This window comes from Chelonus insularis, unplaced genomic scaffold (genome assembly GCF_013357705.1).
Source record: "Chelonus insularis isolate UGA/USDA-ARS -01 unplaced genomic scaffold, ASM1335770v1 contig_88_pilon, whole genome shotgun sequence".
Classification (NCBI taxonomy): domain Eukaryota; kingdom Metazoa; phylum Arthropoda; class Insecta; order Hymenoptera; family Braconidae; genus Chelonus; species Chelonus insularis.
The window spans coordinates 1,814,884-1,833,987 of NW_023276776.1; the positions used below are offsets into that span (position 1 = coordinate 1,814,884).

General features: G+C 33.7%; 3 protein-coding genes across 4 annotated transcripts; 2 read left to right on the forward strand and 1 right to left on the reverse strand.

The window, feature by feature from the left end:
• Window positions 1-416: 416 nt before the first annotated feature.
• Window positions 417-5,302, forward strand: Tmc (Transmembrane channel-like). Its single transcript, XM_035091774.1, has 14 exons — window positions 417-506; window positions 972-1,291; window positions 1,355-1,616; window positions 1,699-2,126; window positions 2,203-2,394; window positions 2,481-2,729; window positions 2,803-2,872; window positions 2,944-3,211; window positions 3,308-3,739; window positions 3,812-4,400; window positions 4,480-4,600; window positions 4,679-4,829; window positions 4,904-5,087; window positions 5,150-5,302. Exons 1-14 carry the CDS (start codon window positions 417-419, stop codon window positions 5,223-5,225), a joined length of 3,432 nt encoding a protein of 1,143 aa, XP_034947665.1. The 3' UTR covers window positions 5,226-5,302.
• Window positions 5,303-5,382: 80 nt separating this feature from the next.
• Window positions 5,383-10,114, reverse strand: MED23 (mediator complex subunit 23). The gene is made up of 3 exons (XM_035091321.1): window positions 9,836-10,114; window positions 9,460-9,704; window positions 5,383-9,373 (listed from the first exon to the last, which is right to left on the reverse strand). Exons 1-3 carry the CDS (start codon window positions 9,878-9,880, stop codon window positions 5,584-5,586), a joined length of 4,080 nt encoding a protein of 1,359 aa, XP_034947212.1. The 5' UTR covers window positions 9,881-10,114; the 3' UTR covers window positions 5,383-5,583.
• A 282-nt stretch (window positions 10,115-10,396) lies between these two features.
• Window positions 10,397-18,866, forward strand: dikar. Of its 2 annotated transcripts, XM_035091710.1 has the most exons (6): window positions 10,397-11,326; window positions 11,567-11,655; window positions 11,862-12,026; window positions 12,105-12,221; window positions 12,298-12,657; window positions 12,735-18,866. In XM_035091710.1, the coding sequence occupies exons 1-6, from the start codon at window positions 11,299-11,301 to the stop codon at window positions 18,408-18,410; spliced, it is 6,435 nt and encodes a 2,144-aa protein (XP_034947601.1). In that variant the 5' UTR covers window positions 10,397-11,298; the 3' UTR covers window positions 18,411-18,866. The 2 variants fall into 2 exon arrangements, with proteins under 2 accessions (XP_034947601.1, XP_034947602.1); XM_035091711.1 differs by lacking the exon at window positions 11,567-11,655 and having other exon boundaries at window positions 10,398-11,326.
• Window positions 18,867-19,104: the final 238 nt, after the last annotated feature.

Consider the following 19,104-nt stretch of genomic DNA (forward strand, 5'->3'; position numbering starts at 1 on the left):
CAAGTGATTCTTTTATCCATAATTTAATTCCGAGTGTCCAGGGTGTGACAGCTGTAAATAAAGTATGTTGATGGATACGTCCATCTTCTAGGCGCGGCTGCAAATTCATCGCACGCCGGCGTCAAGTTTTAGTAAAATACTGAAACATGTTAAGATTATCACCATTGCAGACATAACTTCAAGGGTGTGTCGAGTATTCTAGTCAAATTTTTTCTTATCGTCAAGAATTACGATTTTGCTCTTGCTTTAAATCAATTTATCCTTGATTGCAATCAATAGTTGATCAACAAAAAATTATCTCTCAACTGTTGTACTTTTTTAATCAGTCTTCCTTGATACTAGGATCCATTTGTTATCAAGTGTATTATGAAGAAACACAAAAAGAAGTAAAAAAAATATCTTTAAAACCTACGAGAATGTCTGAAGATCATTTTGGAGCAGGAATATTGAAAATGAAGAAACCACGTCTTTCGAAGAATCTTCCTCAGTCAGAGACTCCAATTCAGGTATGAAGCTTGGTTGGTTTTTTTAATCATTCTTTTTTCCATCAATTTTGGTATGAATTATTTCAAACCAACGGAAATGTATTCAAAGAAGTTATGTGTAATTGACAAATCACCTTATAAGAGGATTTGTTATTTTGCCATTTGTTCAAACACGTCAGCAGTGCAGACGGGTTTCAAAGGTATTATTGAGGTGATTTTCGTGATCATTTGGGGAATCATAAAATGATATTTGTCACGCAAAGTTGAAAAAAGAGAATGATTAGCTGAGAGTTCGTTCAATGTAAGTTAAATCCAGAGGAGTGGCAAACGTGTTTGTGTTTGAAAAATAAACGTCCAAAAATTTTTGATCTTGAAAGTGTTATATTTTTTATTCGTACACTTTATTGAATAAAAGAATTTTAAAAATAATTTATTGTTTAAAGTAAATTGAGTAAAAAAATTTATTTAATTATTTTAATTATGTAGGAAACAACCGAAAAGCCTTCAGTAAAATTCATTCTCACGGAAGAAGTACAAAAAGAGCCGGAGAAAAAAGTTATAAATGAGGAGTGTGTTCAAGAAGAAATGCCAATTTCACCAACAATTTTATCTCTCGGGCAAACCCATCCAGCAATAAATGGGGAAAGTGATGATTATTCAGCATCTGTGTCAGTGATGCTGAATAAAAAGACATTACGAAGATCTCTGAGTAAAAGAAAAAAACTACGATCATCATCTTTTGCTCATGATGATTATGTTGATACACCTGGAAGACGATCTTCAGTATTTACCACATCATCTGGAGAGTGAGTATTTTTTGTTTTTTAGCATTGTTTTTAATTTTGATAGTAATTCTGAAAAATATTTAGTACAGCAATATCAATGGATGGTGAAGAGGATGAGAATATTGGACAGAATGGGGTTCAAGAGCTGATTTTCGAGAAGCTTAAGATCCACAAAGAAGCATTGAGTGCTGTTAAATATCAACCTTGGCCACTGCAGAAGAAAATAAAATTAGTCAGACAAGCTAAATCGTACATCAGAAAACACGAAGGTGCTCTTCAAGAAAGACTTGCACATACAAAAAGTACAAGAGATGCTTTAGCACGAGCATCAATTTTTTTTAGTAAAGTAAATTCTTTTTAAACCAAAGTAGATAAACTTTCTAATAATGAAATAAAATATTTTACACACTATGTATTTTTTTTTATAGACAATGCAACGTTGTAAACGAGAAATTATTAATTTAGAAACCTGGATGATACCATGGGAGCTTAGAATAAAAGAAATCGAGTCTCATTTTGGTTCTGCTGTTGCTTCGTACTTCATATTTTTACGTTGGTTATTTTGGATAAATTTTGTTATATTTCTTACGCTCACAGCATTTGTAGTGATTCCTGAAGTACTTACGGCCAAAATTGATAAAGCTGGAGATCGAAAAATATTATTCCCTGAGGAAGTAGATAGCTCAAAGAATTTTTTAACTTGGTGGGAGTTTGAAGGAATCCTTAAACATTCTCCATTTTTTTATGGCTGGTATACGAATTCTGATCCAACTAACGGAGGGTATCGATTACCTCTTGCTTATTTTCTTGCTAATTTGGTTGTTTATACCTACAGTTTTGTTGCCATTCTACAAAAGTAAATAACATTAATTATATAAATATTCTTTGAAGCTTTGTTTATAGTTTATTGATTAAAAATATACCAATTTCAGAATGGCCAAAAATTCACGAATGAGTAAACTATCAGAAAAGGAAGATGAATGTGTGTTCTCTTGGAAATTATTTACCGGGTGGGATTTTATGATAGGGAATCCTGAGACAGCTGCCAACCGAGTTTCAAGTAACATTTTAAGCTTCAAAGAAGCTTTGTTGGAAGAAGCTGAAAAAGAAAAAAAACTTGGACAGTTTGTATTTGATGATTCATTCGATTCACTAAATAAAATTTATTAAAAAGAGAGTATTAAAATGATTGAACTTATTTTTATTCCAGCTGGAAAATCACGACTGTAAGAATTTTAGTTAATTTATTAGTCATTTCTCTTCTGGTATTATCAGCCTATGCAGTGGTAGAAGTAGTTCTAAGGAGCACTCAAATAGATGCCAATAGTGGATGGTGGAGGCAAAATGAAATTACCATAGTTATGTCATTAATTTCATATATTTTTCCAATTTTTTTTGAAATTTTGGGCTTTCTTGAAAATTATCATCCACGAAAACAACTGAGACTACAACTTGCCAGGTAAGGAATGATTTATTTCCAATAACAATCAAGCAAATAAAAATGTCTTTCATTTACAATTATTGTTCAACAGAATTATGGTGCTTAATTTATTGAATCTGTACTCATTAATTTTTGCTCTATTTGACAAGATAAGTCACATGGTAAGATTGATAACGTAAATTTTTCCAACATCACTTCGCAAAAAAATATTAACTTATTTGTTCATTTTCAGGAAGTGGAATTACAAAGTCTTAAACCTAAGATTCCAAAAAATTTTATTCCAAGTAACTTTAGTGTTTCACATTGTGAAAAATACTCTGTTCCATGTACTGAACCATCATTTTCCAATCTTATTTCGAAATCTTTTCAATCCTCAACTCAAACACCACCAAAATCATCAGCATTAACATTATCAATTGCTGCGATGAGTTTAATGTTGATGCCCAACATGACAACAAATCATTCCATTGTATTTAAAAATGGTTTAGAACCTCGAATAAGTGATGCACCTGATGAACATCTGATAAACTTGAATAATAATCTTGATTATAATGCAATAAATTTATTTAATGTTTCTGAAACTTCATTGGATGAAGAAGAAGAAGAAGAAACACTGGTTCCTTATGATGACGTTAAGTGGGAGGTTTATAATGAGAGAAATATTCCTCAGAATAATTTTGAATACTATGATAGCTATACTGATGATTTCTCTTATGGAGATAAAGAATCAACAGTAGCAGGAAAAAATACAGTAGAAAGTTCTACAGTTACAACGAGTGAAAAGTATTCTAGATGGTCAGACACCGAAGAAATATTATTTACCAAAGAATTAAATCAAAACAAATCTCCTGAAGACAGAGGAAGTATAGAATTAACTACAGATAATCAAATATTCACATCAACAACTCCAAGAAAGCCTAGAAAACCAAAGATTAAAATGAATGTTGTTCAATGCTTCGCAAGAGTTTGTGATATTCATCAAGATAATGAGGAATCTCATGAATTTAAAAGATATCGAAATACTAGAGGTAATAAATTTTATATAATCTTTTTTAATTAAAATCCTAGTTCAATATTGAATAAAATTAAAATTTTTACAGTTAGCCATGATGCTATTTCATCATTAAATATGACAACAAAAAGGAAACTTCGAAGACTCTGCTGGGAAACAATGTTTGGTCAAGAGTTAGCAAAACTGACAGTGATGGATTTAATTTTAACAATCATAGCAACACTCATAGTAGATTTTTTTCGAGCTCTTTTCGTAAGATATATGAACCCTTGGTGGTGTTGGGATCTTGAAAAGCAATTTCCTCAGTATGGAGATTTCAAAATAGCAGAAAATATTTTACATCTTGTCAATAACCAAGGAATGGTATGGATGGGTCTATTCTTTAGCCCTGGATTAATAGCTTTAAATCTTGTTAAGCTAGGAATACTGATGTACTTGAGATCCTGGGCAGTCATGACATGCAATGTGCCACATGAAATAGTATTTAGAGCTTCACGATCGAATAATTTCTATTTTGCTTTATTACTTATCATGATCTTCTTGTGTGTCTTGCCGGTGGGTTATGCCATTGTTTGGGTAGAACCTTCTTGGCATTGTGGACCTTTTGCTGGATATTATAGAATTTATTATATTGCATCACAGAGTCTGAAGGATGTGCTGCCAAAAAAAATTCACAAGTAAAAGCAAACTACAAACCGTTTTATTACTTCCTTAATAATGAATTAATTACCAATAATTATATTATTTGTTTTACAGAGCACTTGATTACATTGCATCTCCAGGAATCATTATTCCTTTGATTGTTTTGATGGCTTTAATTATATACTACATGATTTCTCTGGCTAGTTCTTTGAGAGAAGCAAATAATGATCTTAAAGTACGTTATCATTAGTTACTATTCTTTGCAATGTCTTGATGATTTTTGAAATTAAATAAATTATCTGGTTCTCCTTAGATCCAATTACGATATGAAAGAACCGAGGAAAGACGAAAGATGTTTAAGATTGCTGAAAAACAAAGCCAAGGACAAACTGGACCATTTGCTAGATGGAAAAAAATATTTCCAATGAAAAGCTTCAGCAGTACAGATAATTCTGTTGCAAAAAGTATTTATCTAAAGTTTATTATTTTAAATTTAATTGTCTATTGAATAATTTTGTAATTTTACTGAAATGTATAGCAGTGGGTAATGCATTAAATCAAAGACGTCGTTATGCAGTGGATGAAGTTCGCTCTATAACATCTGATCCGGATGAAGCGACTGACATTGAGCCAAATTCATTACTCCAAGATTCACTTTCGCCAAAAGATGTCAGTGACATTGATCATCAGAATTTTTTATTTTGCAATAATCGAAATAATCAGTAAGTATGTTTGTGATTATTAATAATATTAAAAATTATTAATTTTATTTTTGTTGCTCTAGAGTAACCGAAATACCTCGAATAAGAATAGACACAATAGACAAAGGAAGTGATCAAGAGAAAGATGAGATTGAATAAAAAACTGCCATATTAAGGATAAATAAAAAATATTAATTTATTATAATGTAATAATTATTACCAAGAATATTTATGGATTCAGCCATGTGGATCAAATAATAATGATTAGAAAATTAATTACGTAGTTATGATGTACGTATAATTTTAATAAATAAATTTTTTGAAAACATTTTACTCCATTTTCCGTACAGATAATTCATAGTAATTTCATATTCAGTATTCAATTAATATATACCTTAAAATATTAATTATAAATATAAAAATGTGTAGCTTCTATTCAGTAGAAAAAGTATTACAATTAATACCAACCCTATGTAAAAATTTACAATATCATTGAATCATTCTATGTAGCTAAACGTTAACTAGATTGAATTTCTTCAATGTTAAGGTGAGCAATAAATCTAAGTCTCATTTGTAAAGCTGGTCTTAGTCTGCGTATAATACACTCAACATCAGTTTTCATCATATCTCCAACAAACATGTACTTAATATGGTAAAGTAAATCACAAACTGGATCCATATATTTCAAAGTACTTTGAGTTCGATCAACTTGTTCTAACATTTCATATAAACTAACAGATAGTTCTACAACACACCTAGGTCTTTCGACATTGAATCTAGCTAAAGTAGGCCCAATTAAATGGCAAGCAAAAATTAATTGTTCTTCACTATTAACAACCGGTTGAAGTTTTCCTTTTATAAATTGTGGCATTGTAGTAATTTGTCCCACGCCAGCATGATGCCAAATAGAATGAGCAAGTGCTAGCATGTAAGAATATTTATTTTCCATTAAACAATTGTGCGTGGTATCAAAATTAAACATTTGGAAGGGTGTTAGATTATTATATTGCCACTTGACAAGTCCAGGACTCTTAATAGTATCGACCAGTCGATCATAAAAAGCAGCCCAGTAACATTCAGGTAATGCAGCCATTAGTAATCCAACACAATTAATCCAAAGATGGATTTCTTTTGGAGGTATTACAGTATATCCTTTGGCAACAACATCTAACAGACAATTAGCAACGATATTTGGTGCTAATGGTACCGCCATAAGTTCCACACATGTGACATACAAAACATGAGCTGAAGGATTTGGAAATTCATTAAATCTCCAATCAACTGATGGGAAATGCGGTACCCCCGTCATTGTTTCCACCATTCTTCGTACTAAACGAATATAATAATCAAGTTCAGGAACCCAAGTAATTGCTTCATCTCCGGTTCTACTCATGTAGACAAGGAAAGGTTCAGTCAAAGCCCAAGCTGGAGGTCGAATCTCTCTCAAAGATCCCAAAACTGCTGCAACAAGACGGCGCTTTAGAGGTGCACGATCACGTAATGTAGTTTCATAGTAGTGAAGAGTATTGTAAAGATAGGTAACTGGTCGATCGTGAAACTTATAAAGACATCCCAAGTGTTCTAAGAGAATTTCTAAGCTCTTACTAACTTGAGGAATTTCCAAATATCGGTGAACAACAATGTCGAATACTGGTAAAAATCTAAGACAAACGTTTCCAAAATAAACCGGTAAACTTTGATAATGAGTGGGTCCACCACTCGTTTGATCCATAATCCCTTCTGGAGCAAAAGTCTCAGGATATTTTCGGTGAAATGCTAGATGTTTTTCATGCCAGTTTAATTGCTTCCAATGCTCTGGAGAATTTTCTTTAACAAATTCTTGAACTCTGTTGCGGAATTCCGCCGCTTTCAACAGCAACAGTTGGATTATAAAGAAACAAACTTGAGCTTCACTACCCTCTTGAGTTCTGAGAGCTAAGCAAAGTACTAGTCTATCGATTGTAACAATGTTATACTTCCATATCATGTGACTAATAGTATCAACACACTTGTTAACATGAGATCCACCTCCAACACTATTTGCAAATTCAAACACAAGATAATCACAGAATTTTCTTAAATGCGCTGATAAAGCTCTTGCACCAATTCTCTCTAAAATTTTGTATGCGATTGGAGTTATTCTATCTGTTTCAAGAATCATCTTCCAAAGAAGACATAAAAATAACGGTGGTGTACCCGGAACAGAGAAATGAGCTATTATGTCATTTTCATTATTCATAGATGCCCAATTTCGATATTCTTCTTCAACGGCTTTTTTGATCTGCTGTTTATTCTCCCATGGAATGGAATTTTGTTGAAAGAACTCACTGAGAACTGGTGGAAAACACTGAAGCGTATGATTCGTCCATGAATGAGGAGTATTTTGCATTATTGTATTCAATAGTTCTTTACACCATGTTCCACTTAAAGAATCAGCTCCTGTACTTGTGACGTGCATTGACCTGGCAAGAGTCAGAACTAGGACACGATTGAGTTCTTCAGATTCAGATGATACCAAAGTTTTTGGTTCAGACAAAAATCTAGACACATGTGGTTGAACTTCAGATGACCCCAATCCAGTTATCATCCTCAAAGCTGTACTTTCAACACATAAATGAAGTTGAGTTTGATTTGTCTGTGGAACTGCAGCTAAATTATGTAGATGTGATAATATTTGAACTCTATAATGTGGTTGAATATGATGCATTCGGTAGCTGAACATTTCAAGAAGCGTATAAAGTGTTCCCCAAGCATGAGACTTGAATACTTGAGGCAGAAGTTGACTTATAAATCCTTTAATTCCCAAACTCTCAATCTCTGTATAAACTAATAATCTACTGTAAGTTTCAACTAAAGCAGGAGTTAATGGCATATTACTTTTGGATTGTGCTAGTTTGATCACATGAGTCACAATGCTGTGAATTAAACTCATCTTTGCATGAACTGTTAATGAATCTAAAACAGACATTGATAAAGGAGTGATTGGTCCAGTAGCTAAAACTGATGAATTTTGTAGATTCGTTGATGACGCTTGTTGTGTTTGATTTTTCTGAGGTCCTAGTACAGTATCCACAAGTGTAGCCATAGGTCGACTAAAATATTCCTGATAAGTCGAATAAGCATTGCATAAAAGTGCTATTCTATAGTCTGTTCCCATACAAAGAGAAGTACTTGGCATCACTAAATGTTGAAGGAATTCATATTGAGTTTTTAAAGCATTAGGAATCGGTCGATGGATATTGGCATGCTCTGATTGTGCCTTCCTTAATAAATGAATCCAGATACAAGTAATAGCCATTTGGTGAGTGCATAGAGCTTGATTACAATCAGGAAGAGGCAATGGTTCTTTTTCTGGATACAACAAATCGTACAGTTTCAATACAGGCAAGAAATTTGCCAATGGATTACGTTGAATACTTCCAGAAATAAATTGAAGCAATACCCACATTAAATGATCTCTTCCTTTTCTTAGATCTCTTGTTGCAAGTTTCTCAGTGATGGCTATTACAATGCTTGGAAAACAGGCGTATTGGAAAAGAATAAAATAAATTAGTTGAGAAGATAAATGTAACCATACCCAATGATTCGCAACACTTCCATCAATCCCTTCACCGGATTGTGATGAATCATTTTCAGATCTTTCCATAGCAGAAATGACCAACTCCACCATCTGTTCTTCTAAAGCTACACAACGTATTTTATTTTGTTTTTGGAGCCCAAGCATCGAACATACCATGTCACGACTGTAGGGCTGCTCCAAAACATAACGGAGTAACTCTGTTTGAGGTTTTAATAATTCAGCATCGTAAGGTAAATTACCTTTTAAAGAGAATTTTAGAGTGGATGGATCTAGTAGCCAAGGATTAATTAAATGATCAGCATATCCTGTATGTTCTACTACTGGAAGCATCTTGGAATGACCAATAATAGAAACCATTTGAGCGACTGGTCGAAAGCTTTCCACAAAATTCGACATGAGATTAGATAATTTCCAATGAGGCCAATTTTTATTTTCTGGGTAGACTTTTTGAATTTCTGTGACGATAAAATAGCTTGGAAGAAGACAAGCATTTCTGTTAAATATTGTTTCAAATACATTCTCCAGAGCCTTTAATTGTGGTTGAACTGAAGCGTTTAATTTAGCAGGAATTGTCTGAGCTTTTTCTATGCAGCTTTTCATTATCTCACGAACTCCTTTGTAATCTACTCCGCTGATTATTTTTCTAATCAACGTAAAGCATTCTACCCAGAAGTCTTGGAGTTCATATACCAATTTTTCGCAGTTTAAGATTGATTCAGAAACCATTCTGTTATAGATCAAAATAACCAGATAAGTATAATTATTTATTATAGAGAAGAATTTTTTAAATAAAATTAAAGTTTTAGTAATTACCTTGCTGGTAGAACGTTTCCAGTAACAAGTGATTCTAGAAGTCCAAGCAATAACTGCAATCGCTTATGGTTAGTCATACCAGCCGCTCGAATCAGAAATTGCTTCACTGCTATTTCTTGCTGATCTGGTGGTAGCTTTGACATGGCTACATTTAAATCTGCTTGCCATCCTTTAATTTTTTCAATGTCATTTCCAAAATTGTGCATTAATACACAACTGAATGCCTCTTCAATGGCTTCTACTCTCTAAAAATATTATTTAATAAATATGTAATTAAATGTTAATAATTTAGGTTAAATAAATGTTTTAATTGAGACACTAAAGCTGTTATTTATTGTAAAGTGATATGATTAAATAAAAATAATAAGCCACTTACTAAAATATCGTTAACTATTGCAGAAATTTGCGTATCTCCACTCATTTTGATGTTTTTAGTATCAAAAAAATGTACAAATTAGGATTATTTATATTTTAAATTAATAGAAACTATGTACAATTATTTATTTAAACTACTCTTTCATTAACAAAACTTTAATTAAACATTTGCATCTCTACCATCATAGCAATATCTTGATATTACCAACGTCAACAATCAAGTGCATAATAATTTCGAGGTTAGAAAAAAATTCGACTGTTGAAAAAATGGTTGTCATACATTAGCGCCTCTTATGGTTGCGTCTAAATTGTAGTTTTCATTCAACAGTAAATATAGCAATGTCGATAAACTAGAAATTCACACGGTAATTATCTTATGGCCACATATTTTCATCTGTAGTCGATAAAAATGGTGACAATTTCATCTAGTATTTGATCGTTTATTTTTGTTATCTATGCGCCGTATTTTTAAATAATAATGAATAAATAAATTATTTTTATTAGAAAAATAATACCAATTAATTAAAATTATTATTTTACTTGACACAAGTGACAATTATATCAAGTAAATCAGTTAAAATGTTATAAAATATAAAATAACCTCACTTTTTGGCCTATTTTAACTACAGAGCAAGATAAGATATCTATGCATGCGCACATAATAGTATCTATGGAACGTTATAGATAAAATCCACATAATATTGTTAAATGAATGCACGCCTACACTTTCTGTAGCCTTTACATTTGAGAGCACTTATTTTGTGTTACCATGTTCATACATAACACGTTTTAAGTGAGAAAGAGTAAGAAACAACAGAAAAGAAAGAGAGAGTGTTCCCGCGAGTTTTGCCGAGTATCTGGGAATCAGTTCGTCGTTGCTGTGAACATCAATCAAGTTAACCTTTAGCCTAAAAGAAGATGCTCACCGAATCCAAAGTGTAGGGTGTCGTCTTTGATTATTCGATTCAGGTGATGTTTTGACTCACGAAAGCTTTCATTCGACGCGAATGAAATAGACGCGCGCATCCTGTATACACAAACCCACCACCATTGTGACGAAAAAAAAGTCTAAGCAGAAAGTGATTGCGCCAGCAAGTGTAGAGAGAAAAAAAAATACTGTTTAGACCAATTCTCAAATAATAATTATTGCAATGAGATGATTAATATCTTGAGATACATCTTAGCATGACAGCAAGTGAATAAACTTTATGAGACTCGTCGTGTTTAGGGCGATGTCAAACCGTCGCAGCTGGGTTTTTAACATCCTGGATTGGCTATTTGTTGAGTCTGAAGTTTTTATTCATCTGAAACCAAATTGCCTTGGACAATTTTAAATCTAAAAAAAAAGTATAATATTAAAAGTAACTAATGAAAGTCTACAAAGTTTATTTGATGGTTATTGAGAGCATATAAGGAAAGCTAGAGAGCTAGTAAATTCTATTACCCGCCACAGGACGGGTGGTTATGTTTCCCACTTTCATCGGGATTCTAGGTAAGATAATGACCAGTATTGATATTTTTTATCTAATTTTCAAATATCTGTCTTCAAATGATTTGTAATTTCATTTTTCAGCATAGGATAGTTATTTTGATAGTTTTTGTTGTATAATTTATTGTTATGTATTGTCAAAGAGAATTAAGCACATTAATTATATTTCATTGATAAGGGTGGGATTTATAATGAAGGGATATAAACATTTTTTATCAACGGTCCAACCTTGAATTCTTCTAGACATACAATCGTGGTGGGAGGTGCCGAGTATAGCACACTTCTGCTCATTATTTAGGGCTGCCTTCAATCTTCTGGACTTTGATATCGAGGTATCTAACTCTAAATGCTAACAAGCTCAACTTGGCAAATGAAAAACACTGCATTTTTAATCTTTATCACTTTTTAGAGCAGTACCCTTTGCTTTTTGTCCATTCAACCCGGCTTATATGAATCAACACGCTGCAAAATTTACACTTACATTATTTTGTTATTGTTATTAGATAAGCAAATGTGTTATTGTTTAAATATATTTCAGGATCTTGAGGAAGCTCTTTTAACTGACGGTGGTTCTGAAGGACGTCTTCTTCAAGAATTAATTGTTAGACTTCTGGTGGGCTGCCTGCCCCATGATAGCCGCAATGATATATCTACTTTCAACTATCAGATGTTTTTACGTCGACTTTTTCGAAAGAAATGTCAGGTAATTATTTATAAAGGTAGTTTGTGTGTGTATAATTTAACTTAGATGGTCAATTAATTTATGAATATTTTCTTTTAGGAATATAAATGCGAAAATCCATTCAATACCGATGTAGATTTCGAACTTCTGCCACTACGACAGAAAGTTGAAATATTGCGCGCGCTCTGCGACTTTAGGCTAGACGCCGAGGACGTGGTATGTAATTAAAAATCAACTCGTGAAAAAAGTAAAATGGTTGAACTGAAAAATTAATGTAGAAATAACTCTTTAGGAGTGTGCGCTGAGTAATTTAGACTCGGACAGTCTTAGAGTTGAACCATTGGGTCATGACCGTAAGAATTCTGCTTATTGGTATTTCTACGGGACTAGACTCTACAGAGAGGATTACGTTGAAAGTGAGGACGGTACGATTGCACAGAAACAAAAAGGTAGACCGCGTGATAGAAAACGAAAACGACGACAGTGCAGGTCGGAGGTGTACAAGGTGGAGAAAGAAGAAGAAGAAGAGGAGAAAGAAGAAGATAGTTTAGCTTGTGATTTGGGTGCAGAGAAATCACGGGAAACTGTTTGGCAAGTTATCTGTTTTACTCAACAGGATTGGACCCGTCTTGTTGACAAATTTCGAGATTCGGTGAGAATTAGACATCATCAAAATAAAGGAGAATACGAAAACGATACATTTATAATATAGAAATATCATTTCTGCAGGAATACGAGCCTGAGAGAAAGCTTTTCCATACATTAGCTGAGGACTTTCTACCAGAGATTCCAAAACTCTTTGAACTCAAGGAGATACAGCAACGTCGTCGACTACTTCAACGTAATAATTCACGAGTACTTCATAGTCCAGAGTTAAAACCTCTTGAAGAAACAATAATGGTTCGTGCTAAAATGAAGTCTAAAATTGGCAAAAGTACCAAGAAAAGTGGACAAAGTTCAAAAGCTGGTGAAAGTGAAGATGAAGCGACACCGCCATTGATATTACCTCCACAGAAAAAAGGCCGTCAAACGAATAATTCACTTGCTTCAGCTGTTGGACAAATAGTCATCCATACTGGAGATGAAGTTGATAAAGTAGCAAATAAAAAAGTTGGTAAGCATGGTGCCAGTTATGTGTCTTCAGGTTATCCTTATACATTTGGCATAGAAGAGGAAGAACGGCGGATAGGAATGCATAAAGTGCTTGAAAGTTTAAAAGATCATGAAGATGCCTGGCCATTTATAGATCCTGTAGATGAGGAATATGCGCCTAGGTATTATAGTGTTGTACGAAAGCCAATGGATCTTCGTAAGATGGAGGAAAAACTTGAAGGTGGATCTTATAAAAATCTTCATCAATTTAGAAGAGACTTTAGATTGATTGTTGATAATTGTAGACAGTATAATGGTTCTGATAATGAGTATACCGAAATGGCTGTTAATTTAAAAGAAGCATTCGACAGAGCTGTTGAACGTTATCTTGAATCTGAACCTTCAAGTGATGAATCTCCTTCTGCACCCAAATCGCCATCAATATCTTCCTCGCCTTACCCATTACGTGGAACTTCACCAAGTTCTACATTAAATAGTTTAAGGAAACGTAACAAAAAATCAAATAAAAAATCTAAATCAAATAAAAATGAGAAAAAAACAAAAAAAACAAAAGTCAAAGACGAAGAAAAGGATGATTTTGATGGTGATTATTACGAAAATGAAGAAGAAGAAGAAGAAAATAAAAGTTTAAGACCTCGAAAAGTGAAGAAAAGAACAAAAAGCATGAGAGAAAAAGAAGATGATGACATTGACGATGAAGATGATAATCATGAAGACGGTGCAATATCTGAAAGTGCTGTGATAAAGTCTAAGCGAAAAAAATATGGAGAAGTAGAGAAGTTGTTACCGAAAGTTAAAAAATTATCGGCCAAAGAAGAGGAGAAGGATGAAGAAGTAAAATTAAAAGGAGGTGGTAGTAAAAAAGGGCAAAAAGATAATTCTGTAAAAAATTCAAAGGATCATAAAGAGAATTTAAAAAAGAAAGAAAACTTTGAAGAGTATCATGAGCCTTTGGAAACTATTAAAAGTAAAAGCAAAAGGATAGAACGAAAAGGTACGGAGAAGAATGCTACGCTTATAGAAAAAATAAAAAAGGGTAAACAGAAAAAGCAAATAGATGAAGATGAGAATGACAGGTATTCAGATATCGAAGAAAATAGGAAGCAAAATACTCTAGATAAAAAAGGTTGGAATAAAGACAAAAATGATACAAAAACTAAAAGATTGGATGATAAAATTGAAGAGAAAGATTCTTCTGGGATCAAAGATAAAAAATCCAAAAATAAAAAGATTAATAATGAGCTTACAAAAAATGGTAAAGTTAATAATGATTACAAAAAAGATCGTAGGAAAGATGAAACTACAATTAAATTTGATTCTTTATTAACTAATAAGGATCTTGAATCGCTAGACAGTTTAAAAGATCGAATAAGTGAACGCAGTAGGCGTGAAGAGAAGTTAAAATTAGAAAGAGATAAATTAAAAAAGACTTCCAAGAGTGAGCTTCATAAGAAAAAAGTGCCTTCTAACGGTAATACCTTTCACGACAGTGATAAGGTTAATATAAAACGAACAAAAATGAAAAAAGTAGGAAAAGATAAAAAGATAAGTACTGAAAAGGATCAACAGGTTGTGGAGACCAAGAATAAACCAACAAAGCACAAAGGAAAAGTTGAAAGTCCTGTAATTCAAGCATTAAATCAGGCAACAGCACAAACTTTGAATGATATTAATAAGTGGCTTGATGATACTCCACCAGTTTCAGAGTTTAACTCTAAGGATGTCCCACCATTGCCCGTTTTAACAAATGATCAACAACGATCAGGACCTAAGGCTCCTGATCCACTGAGAAAACGTCCAAGTATAATGAAATTTTTTGGTCCTCATGGTCCGCCAAAACCAAAAAAAGTCCAAAGAACTATAGATCGGTTACAACCTGGTAAAAGTAAAGGAAATCTTTTACTCAAAAAACCTCTAGGAAGTAATGGAAATACTTCTGACAGTTCAGTTAAAGAGACTTCAGATGTCAGTCAATCTCGTGATGTTTCTGATGAACCTAAATTGAGTCTTGGTTCCGTTTTAAAAAATGCTGATTCTATACAACTCATCTGCAAGTCTTTAGTATCTTCACCTGGTACTAACTTGTCAAACGAAGATGAAGATGATGATCGATCAGCAGTGTTAAATTCTTCAGTTTCTTTGAAAGAAGATAAATCACAAGAATCAACTCAAGAAGCTGTGGCTCCAAAGACTCAAATAGAAGTCACAAACGATATTAAAGATTTGGAAGAGTCTCAGAAGCCCAAGTCAACGACACCAAATTTAAGTGCTTGGTTTAAAGCTTTTGGTGCGCCGAAATCTAAAAAAAAGGAAGAAGATGAAGAAATTAAAAAAGAAGAATCACAAGAAACATTACCTCATAGACAAAGAAGACACAGTGCTGGTGGAAGTAGCGTGAGTGAGTCTGTGTCAAGTTTTTCTCAAGAATCACCACCAGGACTGAGTGTTAGATCACCACAAACACAATCTACAATTCCAACACCAAATATCGAACAACCAGTTCGTGCTGGGTTTTACCAAGACGCTTTATCAGTTGGAAGTAGTCCTTATAATAGTCCATATTATACTACACCTCCCAGATATAGTGCGCAACTTCCTCCAACGCCGTCCCCACAAAATCATCCCCTTTCCCCAGCGTATCCATCCTCTGCGGCTTACGAACAAAGTCCTTTATATCCTGCGGCGTCTCATCAAGTTTATCAAAAGCCTCCAAGTGTTGAAAATTCAAGTGAATCCTTTAATTACTATCCTCAAAATTCTCCTCAGGGTGATATTTACTCTCAACAATTATCAAATAGTCCAAAACCATCACCTGTTTATCCTCAAGCTTCTCCTCAGGCTGCCTCTGTTTACCAAAACTCTCCTCAACCTACTCCTCCGAATTATTCACAACATTCTCCACAACAACCACCAACACCAAATTATTCTCAAACTTCTCCACAGCAACCAGCTGTTGCACATTACTCACAACCTTCACCTCAACAAACTTCATCTAATTATTCACAACCTTCTCCTCAACCACAACAACAACATTCTCCATATTCTCATCAACCATCTCCACAACCACCTGCAAACTATTCACAACCGTCTCCACAACCACCTGCTAATTATTCTCAACCATCTCCACAACCACCTGCAAACTATTCTCAACCATCTCCTCAACAACAAACTGCTCCATATTCTCAACCTTCTCCAAAACCTCCACCAAATTATTCCCAAGTTTCTCCTCAAGCGACATCATCATATACACAACCTTCTTCTCAATTTAATCAATCATCTTCGAGTCAACCTTCTGCTAACTATTCTCAGCCATCACCACAACCACTTCCAAATTATTCTCAACCTTCACCTCAATCTCATAATTTCTCTCAACCATCACCTCAACCTCCCAAGACTTATACTCAACCATCACCTCAACCTCCCAAGACTTATACTCAACCATCACCTCAACCTTCCAAGACTTATACTCAACCTTCACCTCAACCGATGCCTATTTATTCTCAACCATCTCCTCAAAGTCACAATTATTCGCAACCCTCGCCGCAAACGCCTTCGAATTATTCGCAACATTCACCTCAACAATCTACAACATCAGCTACATCATATCCAACTCCATTATCACCGCAGCCGCCAAGAAATTATTCTCAACCAAGTTCTCAAGTTGCTTCAACTAATTTACAACAAGAGTCAAGACAGTCTGCTGCATATTCTCAACCATCTCCAAGACAAACTACTCAGATTTATACACCACCAGAAAAACCGAGTGAAGAATATCATTCGACAACACCAACATATCCACAAGGAATAAAGTCAAATCATAATCCTTACGTTCCACCAACTGGAAGTATTTCTGAAACTGAAAGACGAGCACCAGAATATTTTAAACCAGAGGAAAAAATTCAAAATATCGATACACCTCTTGGACTTAATAGTAATCATCAAGTTTATCATCAACCTAATCAATTTACACCATTATATCCATCTAGTAATTATTCAGTTAATGATCGAGTATCTGGTCCTTCGGTTTCGGATCCGCAAAGACCTGCTTCGAGTACTCAGGAATCTCAACAACCACAAGAACGTGTCTTTGATCCTTCTCAAAGTTTAAAATATTCTCAGCATCAAGATCAACCACAATTACTTGCGTTTCAGCAAAATTTACCTACACATGAGTCAATTTATCAATCATCATCAGGATTTCAGGCACCACCGTATTCGTTACCTAACACTACATGTAGGCAAGTTTATCCAGGTTCTCATTACTACGATACAAGCACTAAACCAGCACCACCAACGTCAGTTTCATCAACATTACCTCCAGTTAAAAAACGAATGTACAACGAACCAAGTGATAGGAATTGTATTACTTCAGAATCACGATCAGGACAAGAGCAATTTAGTTATGATCAGATGATGACATTAACAACATCATCTGAATCTTCAATAGTTCCTGGACAATACGAAAGTTTTGGTCCATTAGCAGACTCTGTAGCTGGAAATCCAGCCTACGCTAGATTAAGTTTAGGACTTGTCGGTCGAAGTTCTAAAGATCAACAACAATTATTATCAATTCCTAGACCATCTAGTAAAGATCCTCTAGTTTATTCTCGTGCTCCGGGTGCTTCAGATTATGATTTGAATCTTCTCCAAAGTATGCAAAGTACGAAATCTATATCTACGATGCAGTCACCGCGGCGAGAATCTTCGATATCATCTGTACAAGCTCCAAAAGTGAAGAAAAGTAGAAAGAAAGCTGCTCAAGCACAATCAACGCCTGTTGCTTCAGCACTTGATCAATCTTTGCCATCCTTTTCTCAATACCCAACAAATCCTGCCGATGTTGTTGGTTTAAAAAATGCATCTTCAGTAGTTCCACCAGTTTCTAGTGCATTCAATTTTACTCCTCCTGGTCCAACGAATAGCTCTCCATTCTATGATAAAGATGCTTCAGCAGCTGCAGCTGCATTTGCATTCTTAGATGAATTTAGAAATCCTAGCTATTACACTATTTTGAGGCAACAGCAGCAGCAACAACAGCAACAACAACAACAATCAACACCTATGACAGAGTCAGCACAACAAGCTAACAAATTGAACAATCAACCTAGAAACTATCCTCACCCGTTTCTTCATTCTACTCAGAGATCAGCACCTTATGGACCACCACCTGTTTCTTATGTCCCTCCTCATGGTCCTAATCTTGGTGTTGATCCAGCTGCTTATCAACAATATTTACATTCCCTATATGCTCTCCAACCACCTTCACATCATCATAGACCATCATGGCTTTAGTATTCAAAGCCAAGAAATTAATTGTAATATTAAGTTCATTTATTTGTCTACTAATGATTAAATTATTGATTTTTATTTAAGTAATATTACAAGACGACAGGTTTATTACTGAAGGTGACAGTATTGTTATTTTACTTCTCGTAATATTTTTTATACAAAGAAAAAAAAATAGAAAGAAAAATATCAAACGGGCTCTCTAACAATGCATATTGTCACACGTAAGTTGTCGATCATTTTTTGTATCTTTCTTTACTTCTTGAAGTATCACATACTAATAATATTTTTGTTTTTTTAATACACTTCAATGATTACAAAGTTTTCTGTATGCATTTATTATATATATATAAAAAAAAAAGAAAGAAAAATATATGATAAATTTTATTTGTTATAACCATTTTTCATTGTTATGATCAATTGCATTCTTTCATGTGATCATTGAAAAGTATGACTAAGCCTATAGGCAATTGAATTAGAATTTTATAAATTTTATCAGAAAAGAATATTCTTATTAATATTATTAATTATTGATTATGCATTATGATAAAAATTATCTCTAAAAATAGTAATTATTATGTAGTAAATGTACATAAAATAGAAGACTCCAAATGTAAATCAAAATGTTTTTCATTTTATGTGTACCAGAAAAAAATAAGATGAAGAGGAATAAAATAAATGTAGGAATTATTATTATTAT